The sequence below is a fragment of the Drosophila ananassae genome, chromosome XR (genome assembly GCF_017639315.1).
Source record: "Drosophila ananassae strain 14024-0371.13 chromosome XR, ASM1763931v2, whole genome shotgun sequence".
Classification (NCBI taxonomy): Eukaryota; Metazoa; Arthropoda; class Insecta; order Diptera; family Drosophilidae; genus Drosophila; species Drosophila ananassae.
The window spans coordinates 1,936,323-1,955,559 of NC_057932.1; the positions used below are offsets into that span (position 1 = coordinate 1,936,323).

Consider the following 19,237-nt stretch of genomic DNA (forward strand, 5'->3'; position numbering starts at 1 on the left):
CATCATCGTACATAGCTTTCACTATGTTTATGATATTGTGTTGTTCTCCCTTCCTTGGAAGCGCCCGCCATATCGCTGCTCTATCTACTGAATCGCCTGGTCCACGCAACTTCTGTGTGGCCTAAAGCCTCCTTGTTCATCGTGTATTGTTGGCTCGATTCTTTCCAGTTGACGTTCATTCAGTAAAGTGGCTAGCACTTTGTAACTGGTGTTTAGCAGGGTGATTCCTCGCCAATTATTGCAATCACTGAGGTCTCCTTTCTTCGGTAATTTTACGTTGATGCCTTTCTTCCAAGATGGGGGGATTAACTCGTTCTCCCATATGCTCTCGAAATGCGGGTGCAACGTTTCGGCCATTAGAAGCATCTTAACTTGGAGCAGTTCTGCGGGTAAACCGTGCTCTCCAGCTGCTTTGTTGTTCTTCAATTTCCTGATTGCATCTCGAATATATCTAACAGATGGTGCCATGTGAGGAATTCTGGTGTTGGTGTTGGGTACAATACTTCTGAAGTCGTTATCTGCGCTGCTCGCATGCTCTGTGTGACTAATTTCTAAGAAGTGTTGTCGCCATCTGCGGATCTGGGTATCATCATCGACAAGGAGTGTTCCGTTGACATCTCGTACTGGATGGTTCTGCTTTTGGTAGCTTTCAGATAGCTTACCAATTGTCTGGTATAGTGAGCGCATGTTGATGGTGTTGGCGGCGCTCTCTGCATTTTCTGCAAGTCTATCCATCAGTGCTCTCTTGTCATTTCTGGCTGTTTTCTTCACTAGCTTGCAGAGTTCCTTGTATTCATCGCGGTCTGTGCAGTCGTGATCCGCTTTCGACTTGAGGGAATTTTTTCTACTGATAAGCTCTCATGTGCGTGACGAGATTCAGTCTGTGCTCCTGCGTTGTCGGGTGCCAAGCAAACCCTCCGCAATGCTCCTCAGTAGTGTGCTGCATGTGTGTTCCCAGGGGTGGTTCTGCTGAGGTGTTAGCTGTTCATGCAGCATTTTTGCCAATCTGGTGGATATGACGGGGTCTCTAAGACGGTGTAAGTTCAGGGGGGGTGATCTTCTTGGTGACAGTGTAACTTCGTCTGAGCTTGATTGAGAGCTCTTCGACTAATAGTTCATGGTCACTGTCAATTGACGCAATTCTCCTGTTCCGTACATTGCTAAGGGAGTGTCTCCATTTCCTACTTATGCACAGATAGTCAATTTGGTTGCGTGTATGCCCATTCGGTGATGTCCACGTGTACTTGTGCACTTCCTTATGGGGGAATACAGTGCCACCAATGACTAGTTGAAATGCCTGGCATAGGTCGGCCAGCCTATCACCATTGTTGCTACGTGTTCCCACACCGTGCCGGCCCATGATTGGTTCCAATCCGTAGTTGTTGGGGCCTAGTTTCGCCTTGAAATCTCCCATGAGAATTTTAATATCACCTCGCTTGCTCTTGGTGAGTAAAGATGTGAGGGCATTGTAGTAGTCGTCTTTGATGTCATCGCTGGCGTCTTCCGTCGGGGAGTAGCATTGAACGATGGTAATGTGCCTAGCGTTGCATCGGAATCTAGCAGTGATGATTCTATCGGATACCGGATTCCAGGTAATAGGTGTCTGTATTGCTTTGACACATATATTCCTACTCCATTCCTGCCCCCATCACTGCTCCAACTATGCACTACTAGATTGCCGTGTGTTGTTGTTGTCGTCCCACTGCCTTTCCACCTCATCTCGCTTATGCCAGCAATTGCGATCTGCATTTTTTCCATCTCCTTTTCAAACTGCGCAAGTCTGGAAGGCTCCATTAGGGTCCTCACATTCCATTGTCCAATTCGTGTCCGTTGCGAAAAGCGGAGGGTCGTCGTCGGGTTGGGGGGGTGAATGTTTTCTGATCTTGTGTTTGTTTCTATAACACAGCCGCACAAAAAAAAATTTTTTTCGGGTCTGGAGGTCAGACCATGTTTACTATATGTTTTCGGGGTCGCTGAATCCGAATCCGAGGTCTTAAAAACTCCAGAATGTCTGGGTTACGACATAACCTTCAAAAACTTGATAACATTTTTATTTTCCGAGTCCTGGGCTCAGATCATGTTTACCATATGTTTTTGGAGTCACTGAATCCGAATCCGTCGTTCAAAAAACGGGATATTTTAAAGGTTACGTTTACAACCTGACATGCTGGAGTTTTTTAGACCTCAGATTCGGATTAAGCGACCCTGAAAACATATAATAAACATGGTCTGACCTCCAGACCCGAAAAAATATTTTTTTTTGTGTGGCTGTGTAATCGTTATTTTTCAGTCGATCCGGTGATTAGCCGAATGCAACCTATCTCAGAGGTGGGGCTGCCACCTAACGACATCTGGGAAAGCCGGTTTGGACCGGAGAGAAAATCCAACGAGAACTTTCGGTATTTACATCATATGCGCGAGCGCCGAAAATCTTGCAGGGCCATGCACTTGACACGAGTGGGGCTTGAACCCACGACCTCACGCCTAGCGAGCTAGTACAGCTAAAAATTAAAATTTTTTATATTAGAAACAAATTTTTTCTGGTTTGTTGTTTCTCACAATGTGATCAAAACCAATCCTGAAAAAATTTGTTCAATTAAAAAATATCCAGTCCCCAAAAATCTTCGAGAACTTAGAAGCTTCCTAGGCCTTACAGGATATTACAGACAATTTGTACAAAACTACGCTACAATTTCAAAACCTTTAACCGAATATTTAGAAGGCCCAAATGGACAAGTGTCTAAAATAGTCTCCCGTAAAACTCTAATACAATTTAACGATTCGGTCGTAACACCTTTTAACGAATTAAAAGAAAAATTATTGGTACAGGTAAAACTAACACAACCAGATTTTAATAACGCATGCAACTTTGCTATTGGAGCCGTACTTTCTCAGGAAGGTAAACCAATAACCTTTATTTCAAAGACACTAACAAAAACACAACAATTATACGCAAAAAATAAAAAGGAACTTTTAGCTATAGTATGGGCAAAATTATTTATATGCCGGGAGCAACAAATGTAGTCGCGAATGCATTATCAAGGATTCAAATAAATAACTTAACAGATAGTAACGAATCGGTCTCAGATCAAAATACTTAGCACTCTGAAGAAAGTAGTTTTAAGAATGTAATACAAGAAACCCGAAAACTCTTAAACCAGTTAAGGTATATAATGCATGAGTCGGTTAAAGTATTCGGAAATACAAGGCATATAATGGAGTATGACATGCCAGAAAACCTAATAAAAATCTTAGAGGAATGTATTGCACCTAATATAACAGTAGGAGTCCATTGTACTTTAGAGGACTTCTACATATAAAATTCAATAACCCTTTAAATAAAATTTTACTAACATGTTCTTATACACTAAAACATTTGTCCAGGACGTCGAAAATGCTGAAGAAAGATCACTTATAAACATAGAAACTCACTGTAGAGCTCACAGGAGGCTTGACGAAAACTATAAGCAATAACAAAATTATTTTTGTTATTTATACCAAATTTATACCAAAAGCTTAAGGAATTTACCAAAAATTGCACTATCTGCAATCAAAATAACTATAACCGACACTTAGTACAATTTCCTATAGGTCAAGCACCTACACCAAATATAGATGCGGAATGTTTGCATCTTGATATATATTCATTAATAATAATTCATTAATGAATCATTATATGTATGATATTCATTACTTGTATAGATTCTATACTTAGTAGTAAAAGAAATTCCAAATAAACTAAATATAGAAACAATGTTTCCAAAATTTTTCAATATTTTCCAATGGCTAAAACACTACTGATAGGGGGGCCTCATAGCCTAGTGGTTAGTGTACTAGCTCGCTAAGCGTGAGGTCGTGGGTTCGAGCCCCACTCGTGTCAAGTGCATGGCCCTGCAAGTTTTTCGGATCTCGCTCATATGATGTAAGTAGCGAAAAGCTCTCGTTGGATTCTCGCTATTTATAATTATGTGCAGACCCGAAAAAAAACCGGCATTCCCAGATGTCGTTAGGTGGCAAGCCCACTTCTGAGATAGGTTGCACTCGGCTAATCACCGGATCGACTGAACAATAACGATTACAGAAAACAACCACAAGATCAGAAAAAACACTCACACCCCCAGACCGATGACGACCCGCCGCTTTTCGCAACGGACACGAATTGGACAATGGAATGTGAGGACCCTAATGGAGCCATCCAGAATTGCGCAGTTTGAATAAGGAGATGGGCATAGTTAGGATTGGAACCCTGGAGTGGAACCCGCAAGGAAGAAGAAGAGTGGGACGCCCCAAAGCTAACCTGGCGCCGATCTACAATACGCGAACTCGCAGACAATAATACGTCACCTGGGGACTTGGCAAAGAGAACAGCGGGTCCGGTGGAATACACATGTGGATGCCCTAAGCTCCCAAGCGGAGTAATAGGAATAAAAAAAAAAAAAAAAAAAAAAATAAGGTGAGCAGCTTGGCCTAATTATATTGCATTTTAGCAGTTCATTAATTTTGTCCCTAACCAAATCTCGCTCGCATGGACTTAAACGATATGGCCTTCTCTGTACGGTTTTTGTTGGATCAATCAACCTAATTTTCATTTCGCCAATTCTGACTTTAGTACTTGGGATCCCAGTTATAAATGAATTTGAGTACTTTGCCAACAAAATTTCAATACAATAATCGTCATTTTTTACATTGCTTAATATTTGTACAGTACTACATATTCCATTGCTGCCGATACCTTTTAACATAACAATATTATTGCATCTTTTACCAGAAAATTTGGTACTTAGCTTTTCTTTTATCAACGAGCATTCCGATCCCGAATCGAAGGTGATTTCAAAAATTTGGCCTCTATGGTTCAGACATCCCTTTGGTACTGCAACACTGCACTGTTCCACTCGCTTCTCCCGATTGAATGCCTTATTCCTATCAGCTTCCTTCTTTGTACATTGGGTGGATATGTGACCCAATTCTCCGCACTTGTAGCAAGTTAAATTTGATTTTCCACGGTGATGAACATCATGCCTGCCATGTTGGGCTTTATCAGTTGCGAATTGATTCTGTTGTTTCCTGAATCTGCATTCAGCCATTTTATGGCCCACTTTTCCGCAGAAATGGCACTCCATCGGTGATTGTTTTTGCCGTTTAGAATAAGTTTCAGCCTGATGCTCCATAGCGCCGCTTTTCCTTTTAATAAAAGTGAATGCTTTTAATTCGGACTGTAGATCGACTCTGGTTCAAACATTTGATGTGAAACTTAAACGCTGCAATCGGTGATCGAAGCTTGCCAGCAGCGCAAGGGTCACAGACACAGCAATCTCTTCGTTATCCATTTGACGCCATTTCGTTGTTAGTTCGGTAACCATGCGACTTGCATGAACGCCAGACTCTCGCCATCAGTCGGTCGATTTGATAGCATATTAAGAAACATAGCGGCTGGTGTTTCTATAGTGTCGAAGCGTTGTATAAACAATTCTTTAAACTCAGGCCAAGTAATTTCAGCATAGCACACTTGCGAAAGCCATTGCGAAGCACTTCCTTCTAAAGCCGAACTCAAGGCCATAACCAATGCACTGCTTCTCAATGTGTTTTCTTGTAAAATCACTTCCACCGTTGTGCACCACGATGATGCGTTGGCGCCTGGTTTGTCTGGGTTGAATTTGGGTAGTTGCACAGTTTTGTTCTGCCCTGCATCAGGTACAGTTGTTTTTATGGCTTTCACTAGTTCAATTAAATTTTTATTTTGTAACTCCATCAGGGCACGCCTTGGTCCATCTGGTGCTGAAGGCTGGTGGACAGATCCCACTTCTGATGTCAAGTCCTGACCGTTATTGTTGTTGTTGTTGCTGTTCTCCATTGTGGCGCATCGAGTTTCAGCCCTGCACACTATTCCAGTTCTAGTACGCAACTGCCGGCGTCCAACTGTCTACCAACTGTGCATACTACCAAACCTCGATCGGCGACAGCGACACAACACTGTAGCCTCACTACAATGGTACTTTGTAAAGCGACAAAATCCCAGCAACGGTCGCCTGCCAACGGTTGCCTGGCAACCACACACTCACAGCGCAAGAGGCTGATGCAATACTATCACTCTGGTGAAATGCCCGAAATGTGTATTCGCACACACACACACACATATATCCGCAGCCACGCAGTCTCAATGCGCCGACATATATGTATTGTGTCACTGTCACTGTTTTTGTTGCTTTTTTATTTGATTAAATGAACTACAGTCCACCCGGGGGCGCCAAAATGTTCACTGAAATTAGTTTATCTCGTCGCGAAAAACCGAAAGACAAAAGGGTGGCTCTAAAATTTAAATATAGCAACTACGAGAAATACGTGCACTCGGTTCAACTTTATAAATTCGAATATATTTCTTTCAAAAGAACTTAAGCCTAGCTTATCTATTGCGGCGAAGCGGGGCGAATTCACGAGAGAGCGCAAGTGAGCTTTTCTTGCGCTCCGCCCTATACTAACTTATACTAGACTTCAATAAAATTCAAACTTAATATTCTACATTAATTTTACAGCTTGCCTTTCCTTCCACTTAGACTGCGTGGCATCGTCCACTTTCTGCAACAGCACTTGAATTATGATGCAGCTAGCAATCTGCTGCGTTCTGCTTCGTTCTGCTGCCTAGCAACTCCAATACGACGTCATAATTTTTGTCCGTGAGACGATCAAACCGCCTCCAAGGCATACTCACGAGGCAGGACCGCAACCGCTGATGCTTCTCGACCCGACCTATGAATGGGTTTGTGTCCACCAAGGTCGACAACAGTGAACCTCCACTAAAAGTGGAAAGTGGAAGAGGCAGCAATTCGATATCACGAGAAAGAGTGTTGCACAGTTAAGGCGGTTAATATGAGCGATTTAAGATTGTTAGTGGAGCAAAGTGACAAGATGTGGTAGAGACCATTGTAGTCCGAACATAATGCCCTGAGTGGATCGTGTTGGGCATATGTCGAACTACAATGGCTGAGGAGTAGAGGACGAAAGTTTCTAGTTCTTCTACTAGGAACGTTAAAATTAAAGCGTGTTAGTAAGTGCTGGCTGTCTACATTTCCATAAATAAGATTAAGGGTTAACGGTTTGTAAATAATGGTAAGTTGTTTAGTAAAAGTCTAAAATGTTTTGTAAAAGTACGATAAGAGGGAAGGTAAAAATGTTCATCCCAATTAAGTCCACTAAGAGCGAAAGTTTTTTTGTACAGATTCAATGTGATCTTGGTGTACTCCGTACTAAGGACTCCAGACACACGATCCATACTCTAAAATCGGACGGACCAATGAGGTATATAAAGTTTTAGTTATGTATGGGTCATTAAATTTTTTTGACCATCTTTTAATAAAACCAAGCACACTCATAGCTTTATTGACCCATAGCTGTATTATAGATACAGCTATGTCGGTAAATTTAAGTCTCAAATCTAAAAGGACACATTGATCGTTAACCTGAGTTAATCGTTCTAACGCCTTCCCGTAGAGAAAGGGCATAGCCTGGTGAGGACTAGATCGGTAAAAAGACATTAGTTTACATTTCGATCCATTAAGCTTTAGGTTATTTGCAAAACACCAATTTTGAAGTTTATCCAAATCGGATTGAAGTCTAGACTGGGCGCTAGTGAATTTATACTGAAGGCATAGCTTAACGTCATCAGCGTACATAAGTACAAGTGAATTAGTTAAGGCAAGGGGCAAGTCGTTAATAAACAGAGTAAAAAGTAGGGGTCCAAGATGGCTTCCTTGGGGCACCCCCGATGTGGCGCGGACTACACGCGAGGTAACATCTTTAAAGAAAACACGTTGGGTTCTCCCTGATAAGTAGCTCGAAATCCAGATAAGATCAGTTGGGAATGCCAAAAGACTGAGTTTACTTATAAGAAGCGAATGGTTAACAGAGTCAAATGCTTTACTGAAATCAATGTATATGACGTCTGTTTGTAAGCCATTCCGGAAGCCATCCGTGATAGAAGATGTTAGCTCCAATAAGTTGGTAGTGGTGGAGCGGCGCTTCATGAAGCCATGCTGGCACGGAGTTATTATTAAACTACATAGGTGTTGCAAATGTGGAGTGATAAGTTTTTCAAAAAGCTTTGGAATTGCTGACAATTTAGAAATGCCCCTATAATTGGCAGCGTCGGATTTTTTCCCTTTTTTATGCAGCAGAATAATGAAGGATTCCTTCCACATAAGGGGAAAGATTGAAGTTTCCAGAGATAGATTAAAGAGTTTAACGAGCGGTTTGCACTGGTACTCCATCAGGGCCTGGCGAATACACGGGCTTGACCTTAAGAAGATCCGATAACACACCACTTTGATCGAAAGATGGGCAAAATATAAGGTTGGCTGATTGGATATTATAAGTGTAAGGCTGAGCGGAACTGCTGCTAGGTGAATACGTAGTTTGAAAAAACTGTGAAAAGAGATCGGCCATTGCCTGATCGCGCACCAACAAAAAAATGGACAATGTTGACCTAAGCTTGCCATATGCTGCTTCTGATAGGAATTCCCTCACCGATTTCTAAAGGTGGCGACACCCAGTGAAAAACGGCGGTTTCCTACTTGTACACCCAATAGATTGTCTGCGATATTTCCACAATCACAGATGCGAAAATTGTTAGACGTTGATACTATTAGAAATTTTTTTGTCCGTGTTGAAGGTGGAACACCGTATTGCCAGAAGCTTAGACTTTTCAGCTTAAGCTTAGATCAGCAAAGGCTGATCAACAATTTAATCGAAGCTGTTAACGAAGCTGTGTACGAAGTTTTTTTGGCCAGAAATAGAATGCTAATTACTGAGATACAAAATTTAATGGTCACGGTCACACTTGCAAAATCAAATATTATAAACCCGGCCATTTTTAACCATGAAGATTTGAAGTCCGTTTTAGTTTATCACCCCATAGGGGTGAGCCTTAGCTAAAGCGCTTAGCCATGCGCTAAGTATGCCAATGCTTCAGAGGATAAACATCCAAAACGTGGAAATAATCCAAACTGTCAAAAATGAAGTAAAGTCGGCTGGATCAACGGACACCTGAATCGCTGTCGGCGTGGGAGTAAGCTTTCTAATCAGCAGTTTCATTCTGCTCCATCTCGTGTGGAGGAGAAGACGAGTCGCACGGAAAATAGGACAGGTTGCCGAAACATTCAAGGCGACCGAGGATGGTCTTACTTCTAAGGGGGGAGTAGTTACCGTAACGGAAGGTAAATCCGTTGTCTAAAAAACTCCATCATGTCAGGTGGTTAACGTAACCTTTAAAATATCCCGTTTTTTGAACGACGGATTCGGATTCAAAGACTCCAAAAACATATGGTAAACATGATCTGAGCCCAGAACTTGGAAAATAAAAATTTTATCAAGTTTTTGAGGTTACGTCGTAACCCTGACATTCTGGAGTTTTTTAGACCTCAGATTCGGATTAAGCGACCCTGAAAACATATAATAAACATGGTCTGACCCACGGACTCGAATATAATTTTGTATGAGGTTTTTTGAGGTTATGTCAAAACCCTGTCGTGCTGGGATTTTTTGGACCTTGGATTCGGATTCAGCGACCCCGAAAACATATAGTAAACATGGTCTGACCTCCAGACCCGAAAAAATATTTTTTTTTGTGTGGCTGTGTAATCGTTATTTTTCAGTCGATCCGGTGATTAGCCGAATGCAACCTATCTCAGAGGTGGGGCTGCCACCTAACGACATCTGGGAAAGCCGGTTTGGACCGGAGAGAAAATCCAACGAGAACTTTCGGTATTTACATCATATGCGCGAGCGCCGAAAAACTTTCAGGGCCATGCACTTGACACGAGTGGGGCTTGAACCCACGACCTCACGCCTAGCGAGCTAGTACAGCTAAAAATTAAAATTTTTTATATTAGAAACAAATTTTTTCTGGTTTGTTGTTTCTCACAATGTGATCAAAACCAATCCTGAAAAAATTTGTTCAATTAAAAAATATCCAGTCCCCAAAAATCTTCGAGAACTTAGAAGCTTCCTAGGCCTTACAGGATATTACAGACAATTTGTACAAAACTAAGCTACAATTTCAAAACCTTTAACCGAATATTTAGAAGGCCCAAATGGACAAGTGTCTAAAATAGTCTCCCGTAAAACTCTAATACAATTTAACGATTCGGTCGTAACACCTTTTAACGAATTAAAAGAAAAATTATTGGTACAGGTAAAACTAACACAACCAGATTTTAATAACGCATGCAACTTTGCTATTGGAGCCGTACTTTCTCAGGAAGGTAAACCAATAACCTTTATTTCAAAGACACTAACAAAAACACAACAATTATACGCAAAAAATAAAAAGGAACTTTTAGCTATAGTATGGGCAAAATTATTTATATGCCGGGAGCAACAAATGTAGTCGCGAATGCATTATCAAGGATTCAAATAAATAACTTAACAGATAGTAACGAATCGGTCTCAGATCAAAATACTTAGCACTCTGAAGAAAGTAGTTTTAAGAATGTAATACAAGAAACCCGAAAACCCTTAAACCAGTTAAGGTATATAATACATGAGTCGGTTAAAGTATTCGGAAATACAAGGCATATAATGGAGTATGACATGCCAGAAAACCTAATAAAAATCTTAGAGGAATGTATTGCACCTAATATAACAGTAGGAGTCCATTGTACTTTAGAGGACTTCTACATATAAAATTCAATAACCCTTTAAATAAAATTTTACTAACATGTTCTTATACACTAAAACATTTGTCCAGGACGTCGAAAATGCTGAAGAAAGATCACTTATAAACATAGAAACTCACTGTAGAGCTCACAGGAGGCTTGACGAAAACTATAAGCAATAACAAAATTATTTTTGTTATTTATACCAAATTTATACCAAAAGCTTAAGGAATTTACCAAAAATTGCACTATCTGCAATCAAAATAACTATAACCGACACTTAGTACAATTTCCTATAGGTCAAGCACCTACACCAAATATAGATGCGGAATGTTTGCATCTTGATATATATTCATTAATAATAATTCATTAATGAATCATTATATGTATGATATTCATTACTTGTATAGATTCTATACTTAGTAGTAAAAGAAATTCCAAATAAACTAAATATAGAAACAATGTTTCCAAAATTTTTCAATATTTTCCAATGGCTAAAACACTACTGATAGGGGGGCCTCATAGCCTAGTGGTTAGTGTACTAGCTCGCTAAGCGTGAGGTCGTGGGTTCGAGCCCCACTCGTGTCAAGTGCATGGCCCTGCAAGTTTTTCGGATCTCGCTCATATGATGTAAGTAGCGAAAAGCTCTCGTTGGATTCTCGCTATTTATAATTATGTGCATGAGACCCGAAAAACCGGCATTCCCAGATGTCGTTAGGTGGCAAGCCCACTTCTGAGATAGGTTGCACTCGGCTAATCACCGGATCAACTGAACAATAACGATTACAGAAACAACCACAAGATCAGAAAAACACTCACACACCCCCAACCCGATGACGACCCGCCGCTTTTCGCAACGGACACGAATTGGACAATGGAATGTGAGGACCCTAATGGAGCCTTCCAGAATTGCGCAGTTTGAATAAGGAGATGGGCATAGTTAGGATTGGAACCCTGGAGCGGAACCCCCAAGGAAGAAGAAGAGTGGGACGCCCCAAAGCTAACCTGGCGCCGATCTACAATACGCGAACTCGCAGACAATAATACATCACCTGGGGACTTGGCAGAACAGAGAACAGCGCAGAATAGGGTCCGGTGGAATACACTTGTGGATGCCCTAAGCTCCCAAGCGGAGTAATAGTGAAAAAAAAAAAAAAAAAAAAAAACACTACTGATAGATACCGAACCTAATTTTTCTTCAACCCAATTTAAATCCTTTGCACAAAGAAATGGAATATCTTTAGTTTTTGCGGACCCTCGAAATATTACATCAAACGGACAAATAGAAAAAGCACACTCTACCTTAACAGAAATAGCCCGCTGCATTAAAGACGAGATTAATTTAATTAATTATTCCGAAATTATAATTAGGGTAGCACAAACTTATAATTTAACAACTCCATAACCAGTCAACGACCTTTTGATATATTATTTTACAAAATCAAACACGATGAAACTCCAAAACTATTATAACGAGCTCAAGAAAAAATGTTACTTTTCCATAATAAAGATAGAAAAAATAAGAACCATCAGGTAAGAGAAGTAATTTACGAAAAGAAACACGGAGAAAGGAATAAGCTTAATTCTAGATATAAAAAACAAGTAGTTAAGGAAAATATTCCTAACAAAGTTATTATAAATTATATACCGTATAATTCATAAAGATAATATTAAATAATCTACATCAAATTCCACATAATGATTCCAATAATGTACTTATTATTGCTGTTAGCCACAACTAAATCCGAAATCACGGACTATAAAAACCATGATTACCTTCTTTACAAGGATACAAAAGATGTTCTTATATATGAATCATACGCAGATTTATTTCACGTTACTAATTTCTTAGCCGCTCAAAATGCCCGATGCAAGCAACTGCGCAGCTAGCTCTTCATCTGGTGGATGTTGAAAAATGGCTATCAGACTGGCGAATTAAAGTAAACGAACAAAAATGCAAGCACGTTACGTTCACCTTGAATAGGCAAAACTGCCCGCCCCTTACGCTAAACAACACCCTACTCCCGCAAGCAAACGAGGTAACATATCTACGAGTACACCTCGATAGAAGACTCACATGGCGTCGGCACATAGAAGCTAAAAGAACCCACATAAAGCTAAAAGCCAGCAGCCTTCATTGGCTTATCAACGCTCGGTCTCCCCTTTGCCTTGAAAATAAAGTCCTGCTGTATAACTCGGTACTTAAACCTATATGGATGTACGGCTCCCATTTATGGGGGAATGCCAGCAATAGCAATATTGACATAGTCCAGCGAGCTCAGTCGAAGATCTTGAGAACAATCACCGGGGCACCGTGGTACGTTCGCAACGAAAACATACATCGCGACTTAAACATTCTTCCAGTCAACGATGTGATCGCAGAACAGAAGGAAAAGTACTTTAGCAAGCTATTGTCGCACCCTAACCACCTGGCGAGAGGTCTAACAAGGTTGAGTAACCAATCACGACTTCGTCGGAATGACCTACCCACCCAGCGACCGTCTTGAGGAACGTGCAACCAGAATGCAGTCTTAGTCTACTGTTAGTTAAATGTTAATGTTAAGATTTGAAAACTTATTGTTAGTCTCAAAATTAAGAGAAGATCCAATAAATAAAAGCAAAGTTAAAAAAAAAAAACAAACTAATTTAAGTAAAGATATAATTCATCTTGAAAGTAAGTTTTTAAAAGATCACGAAAACCAGAATTTTCATTGGGAAATATTCCGAGATTTAAAAATTACTAAATTACTTATCTCCCAAATAATACATAGTAGGCCAAAAAGAGGTATTAATGAAATAGGCACTTTATGGAAATGGATAGCAGGGACACCAGATCATGATGATTTCATAACAGTCAAAAATAAAATCGACGATTTAATGCAAAATAATAACGATCAGTTCGTTATTAATTCTAAAATGTTCAAAAAAATAAAATCTCTCTCCGAAGAATTCAAAACAGCCTTTAAAGATCAAGAAATTTCACTTAGAAAATATCGCTTGCGCTTGCTTACTTACGATTTTATGAATATAATGGACACAACTATTTCCTGAATTTTCTTGCATTTTTACTGCGGAAATCGCGGCAATACTCGCCGCATGCGTATATGCAAGTCAAAACAGAGGAAAATCCGTTATATGTTCCGACTCCCTATCCTTTCTAAAAGCAATTAACAATACCAACAACCAAAACTACTACACAAACTCAATTCGAAACATAGTAGGAAAATACAAAACGGACAAACTGACACTGCGTTGGATCTCCGGACACAGCGGGATAAAAGGAAACGATCTTTCAGGCATTACAGCTAAAACCGCCCACAACTTTCCTCTTACCACCAAACGCAACTTAAACCCATTAGATATAAGTTAATGGATCAAACAGAACTCACATATACTAAACGAAAGCACATAAAAGCTTCTCCTGGAACAATCAATAACACCTCACGTAGAAACTTCAAGAAATTTAGCAGAATTAGACTCAGACACACCAATTTAACCCACAACTATATCCTCAATAAATCCCCCCATACACTCTGTCCCAACTGTAATATAACCCTTTCCATTCCCCACATCCTATTAGATTGCACTCTTTACCACAGTCAAAGAAACAAACACCTTGAAACATCTATAGAGGAAATCACATCCTACAAAAAATAATAGACTTTTTCAAAGCCACAAAGCTTTATCATTCAATTTAATGTATGTAATATCATTAAAAAAAAAAAAAAAAAAAAATCCCTGTACATAAGCAATACGTATGTAATATTATCTAAAAACAAACTACTATACATAAACATACATACAAAAATCCTAGAACTATACCATATACATATATAACATACTAAACAAAAACCCGATCAAGCTTAAGGCCCTAGTTGCTATAGCTTAAATCTATAAATTAAGCCTGTAATGTGTGAGGTGGTTCGAGCTCCCTACGTTGTTAGCCAACTTTGTAACGTTGAACCAAATTGCGAGATCTACTGCAAGGTCCAGAGGATATACCTTGGAGACGTATGGATGGGGGTAAAGGGCGTGCACCTCTTGTGATCTTAGACTAAGGCCGACGGATGGGGGTGGTTCTTTTCACGTATCCATACAACACATCATCAAAATAAATTTAAGTGCCTAGATGCAAATTAATAAAGAAAAACCCGGATGATTGTCCTACCGAATCAAATCCAATAGAAAACTAGAGCAACAAATCACCTAAAAGGCATACAGGCACAGTAGAAAGAGAGAGAGAGTGACTCTGATCAGTTTAAGGGAATTAGATGTTCATTAAACCCTATTCTTAACCCACCCGACCTTGGCGAGATCTACGACGTTTGATTCGCCCCACATTACAATTCTATGCGAAACTTATTGTGCTTCCAGCATGGCTATTTAAAGTTTTGGGGGCGGATCTGTTTGAGAGGGGAAGGCCTTAAGCCTTCATGGAGTTCCAAATACTCAAATATAATTTGGTGTGAACTTGATTCGTTTTTCCATATTGGGTATTTCTATTTCATTATATAAATATATCCTTAACAGCTATTTCATTTAGTTTCATTAGAATTCATAATAATATATATAGATATAAATATATATATTTATATTTAGATATAAGAGCGAGATTTAAAAATATTGGGTTAAATTCAATAAATCAGTTTAACTACATTTGGAATTAATGTAGTAATTAAATTAGAAATCAGAAAAATTGCGATTTCATTAATAAAAATTATTCACGTAATCAATAATCCAAAACTATTAAATTCATGCCTTGCTAAAATTTACTGTTTGCGTCGCAAATATATTAAAATTTCATTTAGTGATATCCACTCACCGAAGTTCGTCGCCGTTGAGTTCAAGGACAGGAATAGCTAGAGATGTTTATAATAATTAGTTTAAATAGAACAATAAATTAGCCTGGCCATGCTTGAATATTATCGCAAAGTTATCATTATTTAATTAAATCTAAATTCTTTTACCTATATATATTCATATCACTTATATATATATACATATATCTATCTATTTAAAATAAAATAACAAAGGACAAACCATAGCACAATCGAACTCGATATCTCACGAGAGTATCGATATTCCGCCCTTTTTGACCGAGCACCCAGAATTATGTCTGTCACAAATCGAAGCCCAATTCGTTCTGGCCCAATTCGAGTCAATCGAAGCACCGGTACTGGCCCGAATTGCCGACGCCATCGTCAACCAACCAGGCACATGCAAGTACGAAAACTTAAAGTCGTGCATTTTGGAACGCTTCTGCCAAAGCGAGCATAAGAAAATCCAGAAGTTGATTTCGGAGACTGACCTTGTTGACACAACTGCTCAACGAGTTAAACGCACTCGCCGCAAACAAAGTTGACGAAACTTTCTTAAAAGCACTGTGGTTGCAGCGCCTACCAACACAAGTGCAAGCGATCTTGCAAGCATCGGACGCCTGCCTAGCAGATTTAGCTAAGTTGGCAGACAAAGTCATGGAAGTCGGCGATTTTCACCATATACGCACCGTTGACGCCAAATCGGCGCCACCCAGCAGCACCGTTTTCGACGAACGTCTAGACCGCATCGAGCAACAAATCAACGCGCTTTTCAAAAACCGTTACCGCAAGAACAGTTCATCCACATTAACGGATCGCAACAGCGTCCCGACTTCAGGCTTGTGTTGGTACCACAGCAAATTTGGCAACGCCCGCAAGAAATGTCGCCAACCGTGCTCGTTTTCATCCGAACCAAAAAACTAAAACAGTCTTCGTAATCGGCGGACAAATTCGAAGAAGACCACAACACAATTGCCCGCCTCGCCTTCAACGACAATTACTCCAAAACTCAATTTCTCATCGACACCGGCACCGACATTTCAGTGATGCCACCCTGAAGAATCGCAAAAACTATGCTCACTCCAAAGCTTCTTTTCGCCGCCAATGGTACGAAGATACAAACCTTTGGAGAAAAACGTATAACATTGTCGCTGGGATTGGGACGGAACTTCGTTTGGACCTTCGTATTAGCTGACGTCAGCTGCGCTATCATTGGAGCCGATTTCCTTCAACATTTCGACTTACTCGTCGATATGAAACGACGCAAACTCATCGATCGAGCTACGCTGCACGAATCAACATGTCACGCGCCTCAACGTAAAATCAACGCGATTTTATCCTACGACACGAGCAACCAATACGCTAGGTTGCTTCACGAATACCGCGATCTCGCAACGATCAACTCGAACCGGCTGCCAGCAGAGTCCGAAGTAACGCACTTCATCTCGACCAACGGCCCGCCTACTCACGCCCGTGCCCGACGACTAGCGTCCGACAAACTCAAAGCCGCACAAACTGAGTTCTTCTACCTCATCGAAAATGGAATATGTCGCTAGGTCGATAGATCGATACCCTATTCCGTACATACTGGATGTAACAAGCATCCTACACACTAAAAAGATATTTTCAAAAATCGACCTGCAAAAAGCATATTACCAGATCCCTGTCGAACCACAAGATATTCCCAAAACAGCAATTATCACGCCTTTGGGGCTATTCGAATTCTTGTTCAAGACATTCGGCTTACGCAACGCAGCGCAAACTTTTCAGCGTCACATAAACAACGTAATGCAGGATCTCGACTTTGTTTTCGCATACATCGACGACATTTTGATCGCTTCAAAATCCGAGGAGCAGCACGAGACGCACCTCTGTACGACCCTTGACTGCATCTCGACCAACGGCCCGCCTACTCACGCCCGCGCCCGACGACTAGCGTCCGACAAACTCAAAGCCGCACAAACTGAGTTCTCCTACCTCATCGAAAAAGGAATATGTCGCTAGGTCGATAGATCGATACCCTATTCCGTACATACTGGATGTAACAAGCATCCTACACACTAAAAAGATATTTTCAAAAATCGACCTGCAAAAAGCATATTACCAGATCCCTGTCGAACCACAAGATATTCCCAAAACAGCAATTATCACGCCTTTGGGGCTATTCGAATTCTTGTTCAAGACATTCGGCTTACGCAACGCAGCGCAAACTTTTCAGCGTCACATAAACAACGTAATGCAGGATCTCGACTTTGTTTTCGCATACATCGACGACATTCTGATCGCTTCAAAATCCGAGGAGCAGCACGAGACGCACCTCTGTACGACCCTTGACCGCCTTCGAAAGGCACATCTCACCGTGAACTCCGAGAAGTGCCAATTCGGTATATCACAACTCACGTTCCTGGGACATGACGTCAGCCAGCACGGTTTGAAACCATCCGAAGCCAAAGTGGAAGCCATCCTCCACTTAAAAAAACCGCTTATAGCTAAAGATTTAAAAAAGTTTCTGTCGGCCGTTTATCCCACGTGCTGCTGATAACCAACACATACTCCAGACGCTAATCCAAGGCAATAAAAAGATCGACAAAACCCCGACTCTGGTTTACAGAAGCCGACCACGCATTCGACGCCTACAAGAACGAGCTTGCAACCGCTACGTTGCGGAGCTACATGGCACCTAACTCGCAATTAGCACTAACCACCGATGCCTCCGATGACGCCATGGGTGCCGTGTTACATCAGATTGTCAACGAGCAGACGCAACCCCTGGGTTTCTTCTCCAAAAAATTCACACCGACGCAAAAGAAGTACAGCACCTACGATAGAGAACTGACTGCCATCTATCAGGCCATTTTGACCTTCAAGTTCGGATTGGAGGGCAGAAACTTTATAATTTTCACCGACCACAAGCCGCTGATGTACGCTTTCAATCAAAACTGCGAGAAAGCATCACCGCGACGCACGCGCCGACTGGATTTCATCAGCCAATTCAGTACCGATATCCGGCACATCACAGGAGAGGAAAACAACGTGGCTGATCTTCTCTCACGCATCGAAGCCATCAAACATATCGACTTCGACGAGATGGCACTGGAACAGGAAAACGACGACAAACTACAATCGGTACTTAATTCTGATCCAGAAAATACCATGTCACTAACCGAATTATCCCTTTCAGGCTCAAACAAGCAATTGTACTGCCACGTCGCCATTAACCACGCCCGTTCGTGCCCAGATGTCTACGCCAAACCGTGGTTCGAGCCCTGCAAAACAGTGCCCTGGTCGGCAAACACTATTTTTGGCCCCACATAGCGAAGGATGTGGCCAAATCGTACGCTCTTGCATCCCGTGTCAAAAAGCTAAAATCCAACGACACACAAAATCGCCACTGGGAGAGTATGCCGCCAGCACTGCAATCATTGAACGGATACCGATACTGCCTCAAGTGTATCGATCGCTTCTCAAGATGGCCCGCAGCAATCCCCTTAGTCGACATCACAGCACAATCTGTGGCCTACGCACTGATTTCGGGCTGGTTCGCTCTGTACGGAATCCCTCTCCACATCACAACGGATTTAGGCCGACAATTTGAGTCCACATTATTCCAAGAGCTCGCCAAAATTTGCGGTTTTAAGCACCTGCGCACGACGGCGTACTACCTACAAGCCAACGGGATGATCGAACGCTGGCACAGAACATTAAACATTAAACAGAGCTGCCTTAAAATGCGCCGATCCTATTAACTGGAGCAGTTCCCTGCACTTAATCCTC

The 19,237-nt window shown here is 41.1% G+C and overlaps 2 protein-coding genes across 2 annotated transcripts; one reads left to right on the forward strand and one right to left on the reverse strand.

Moving 5' to 3' along the window:
* Nucleotides 1-84: 84 nt before the first annotated feature.
* On the reverse strand, nt 85-5,851 carry LOC123257607. The gene is made up of 3 exons (XM_044717354.1): nt 5,745-5,851; nt 1,186-1,571; nt 85-803 (listed from the first exon to the last, which is right to left on the reverse strand). The coding sequence occupies exons 1-3, from the start codon at nt 5,849-5,851 to the stop codon at nt 85-87; spliced, it is 1,212 nt and encodes a 403-aa protein (XP_044573289.1).
* Nucleotides 5,852-16,536: 10,685 nt separating this feature from the next.
* On the forward strand, nt 16,537-17,019 carry LOC123257608. Its single transcript, XM_044717355.1, has one exon. The coding sequence runs from the start codon at nt 16,537-16,539 to the stop codon at nt 17,017-17,019; it is 483 nt and encodes a 160-aa protein (XP_044573290.1).
* Nucleotides 17,020-19,237: the final 2,218 nt, after the last annotated feature.

Bases quoted from the DNA above. Each gene is read 5' to 3' on its own strand.
- LOC123257607 (XM_044717354.1), bottom strand. From the start codon at position 5,851: ATGGAGAACAGCAACAACAACAACAATAACGGTCAGGACTTGACATCA. The intron at 1,572-5,744 runs GTTACAAAATAA...GGTATCCGATAG, and splicing joins CCAAGGCGTGCCCTGATGGA to AATCATCACTGCTAGATTCC. The intron at 804-1,185 runs GTAGGAAATGGA...ACGACTGCACAG, and splicing joins AATTGACTATCTGTGCATAA to ACCGCGATGAATACAAGGAA.
- LOC123257608 (XM_044717355.1), top strand. From the start codon at position 16,537: ATGCTCACTCCAAAGCTTCTTTTCGCCGCCAATGGTACGAAGATACAA.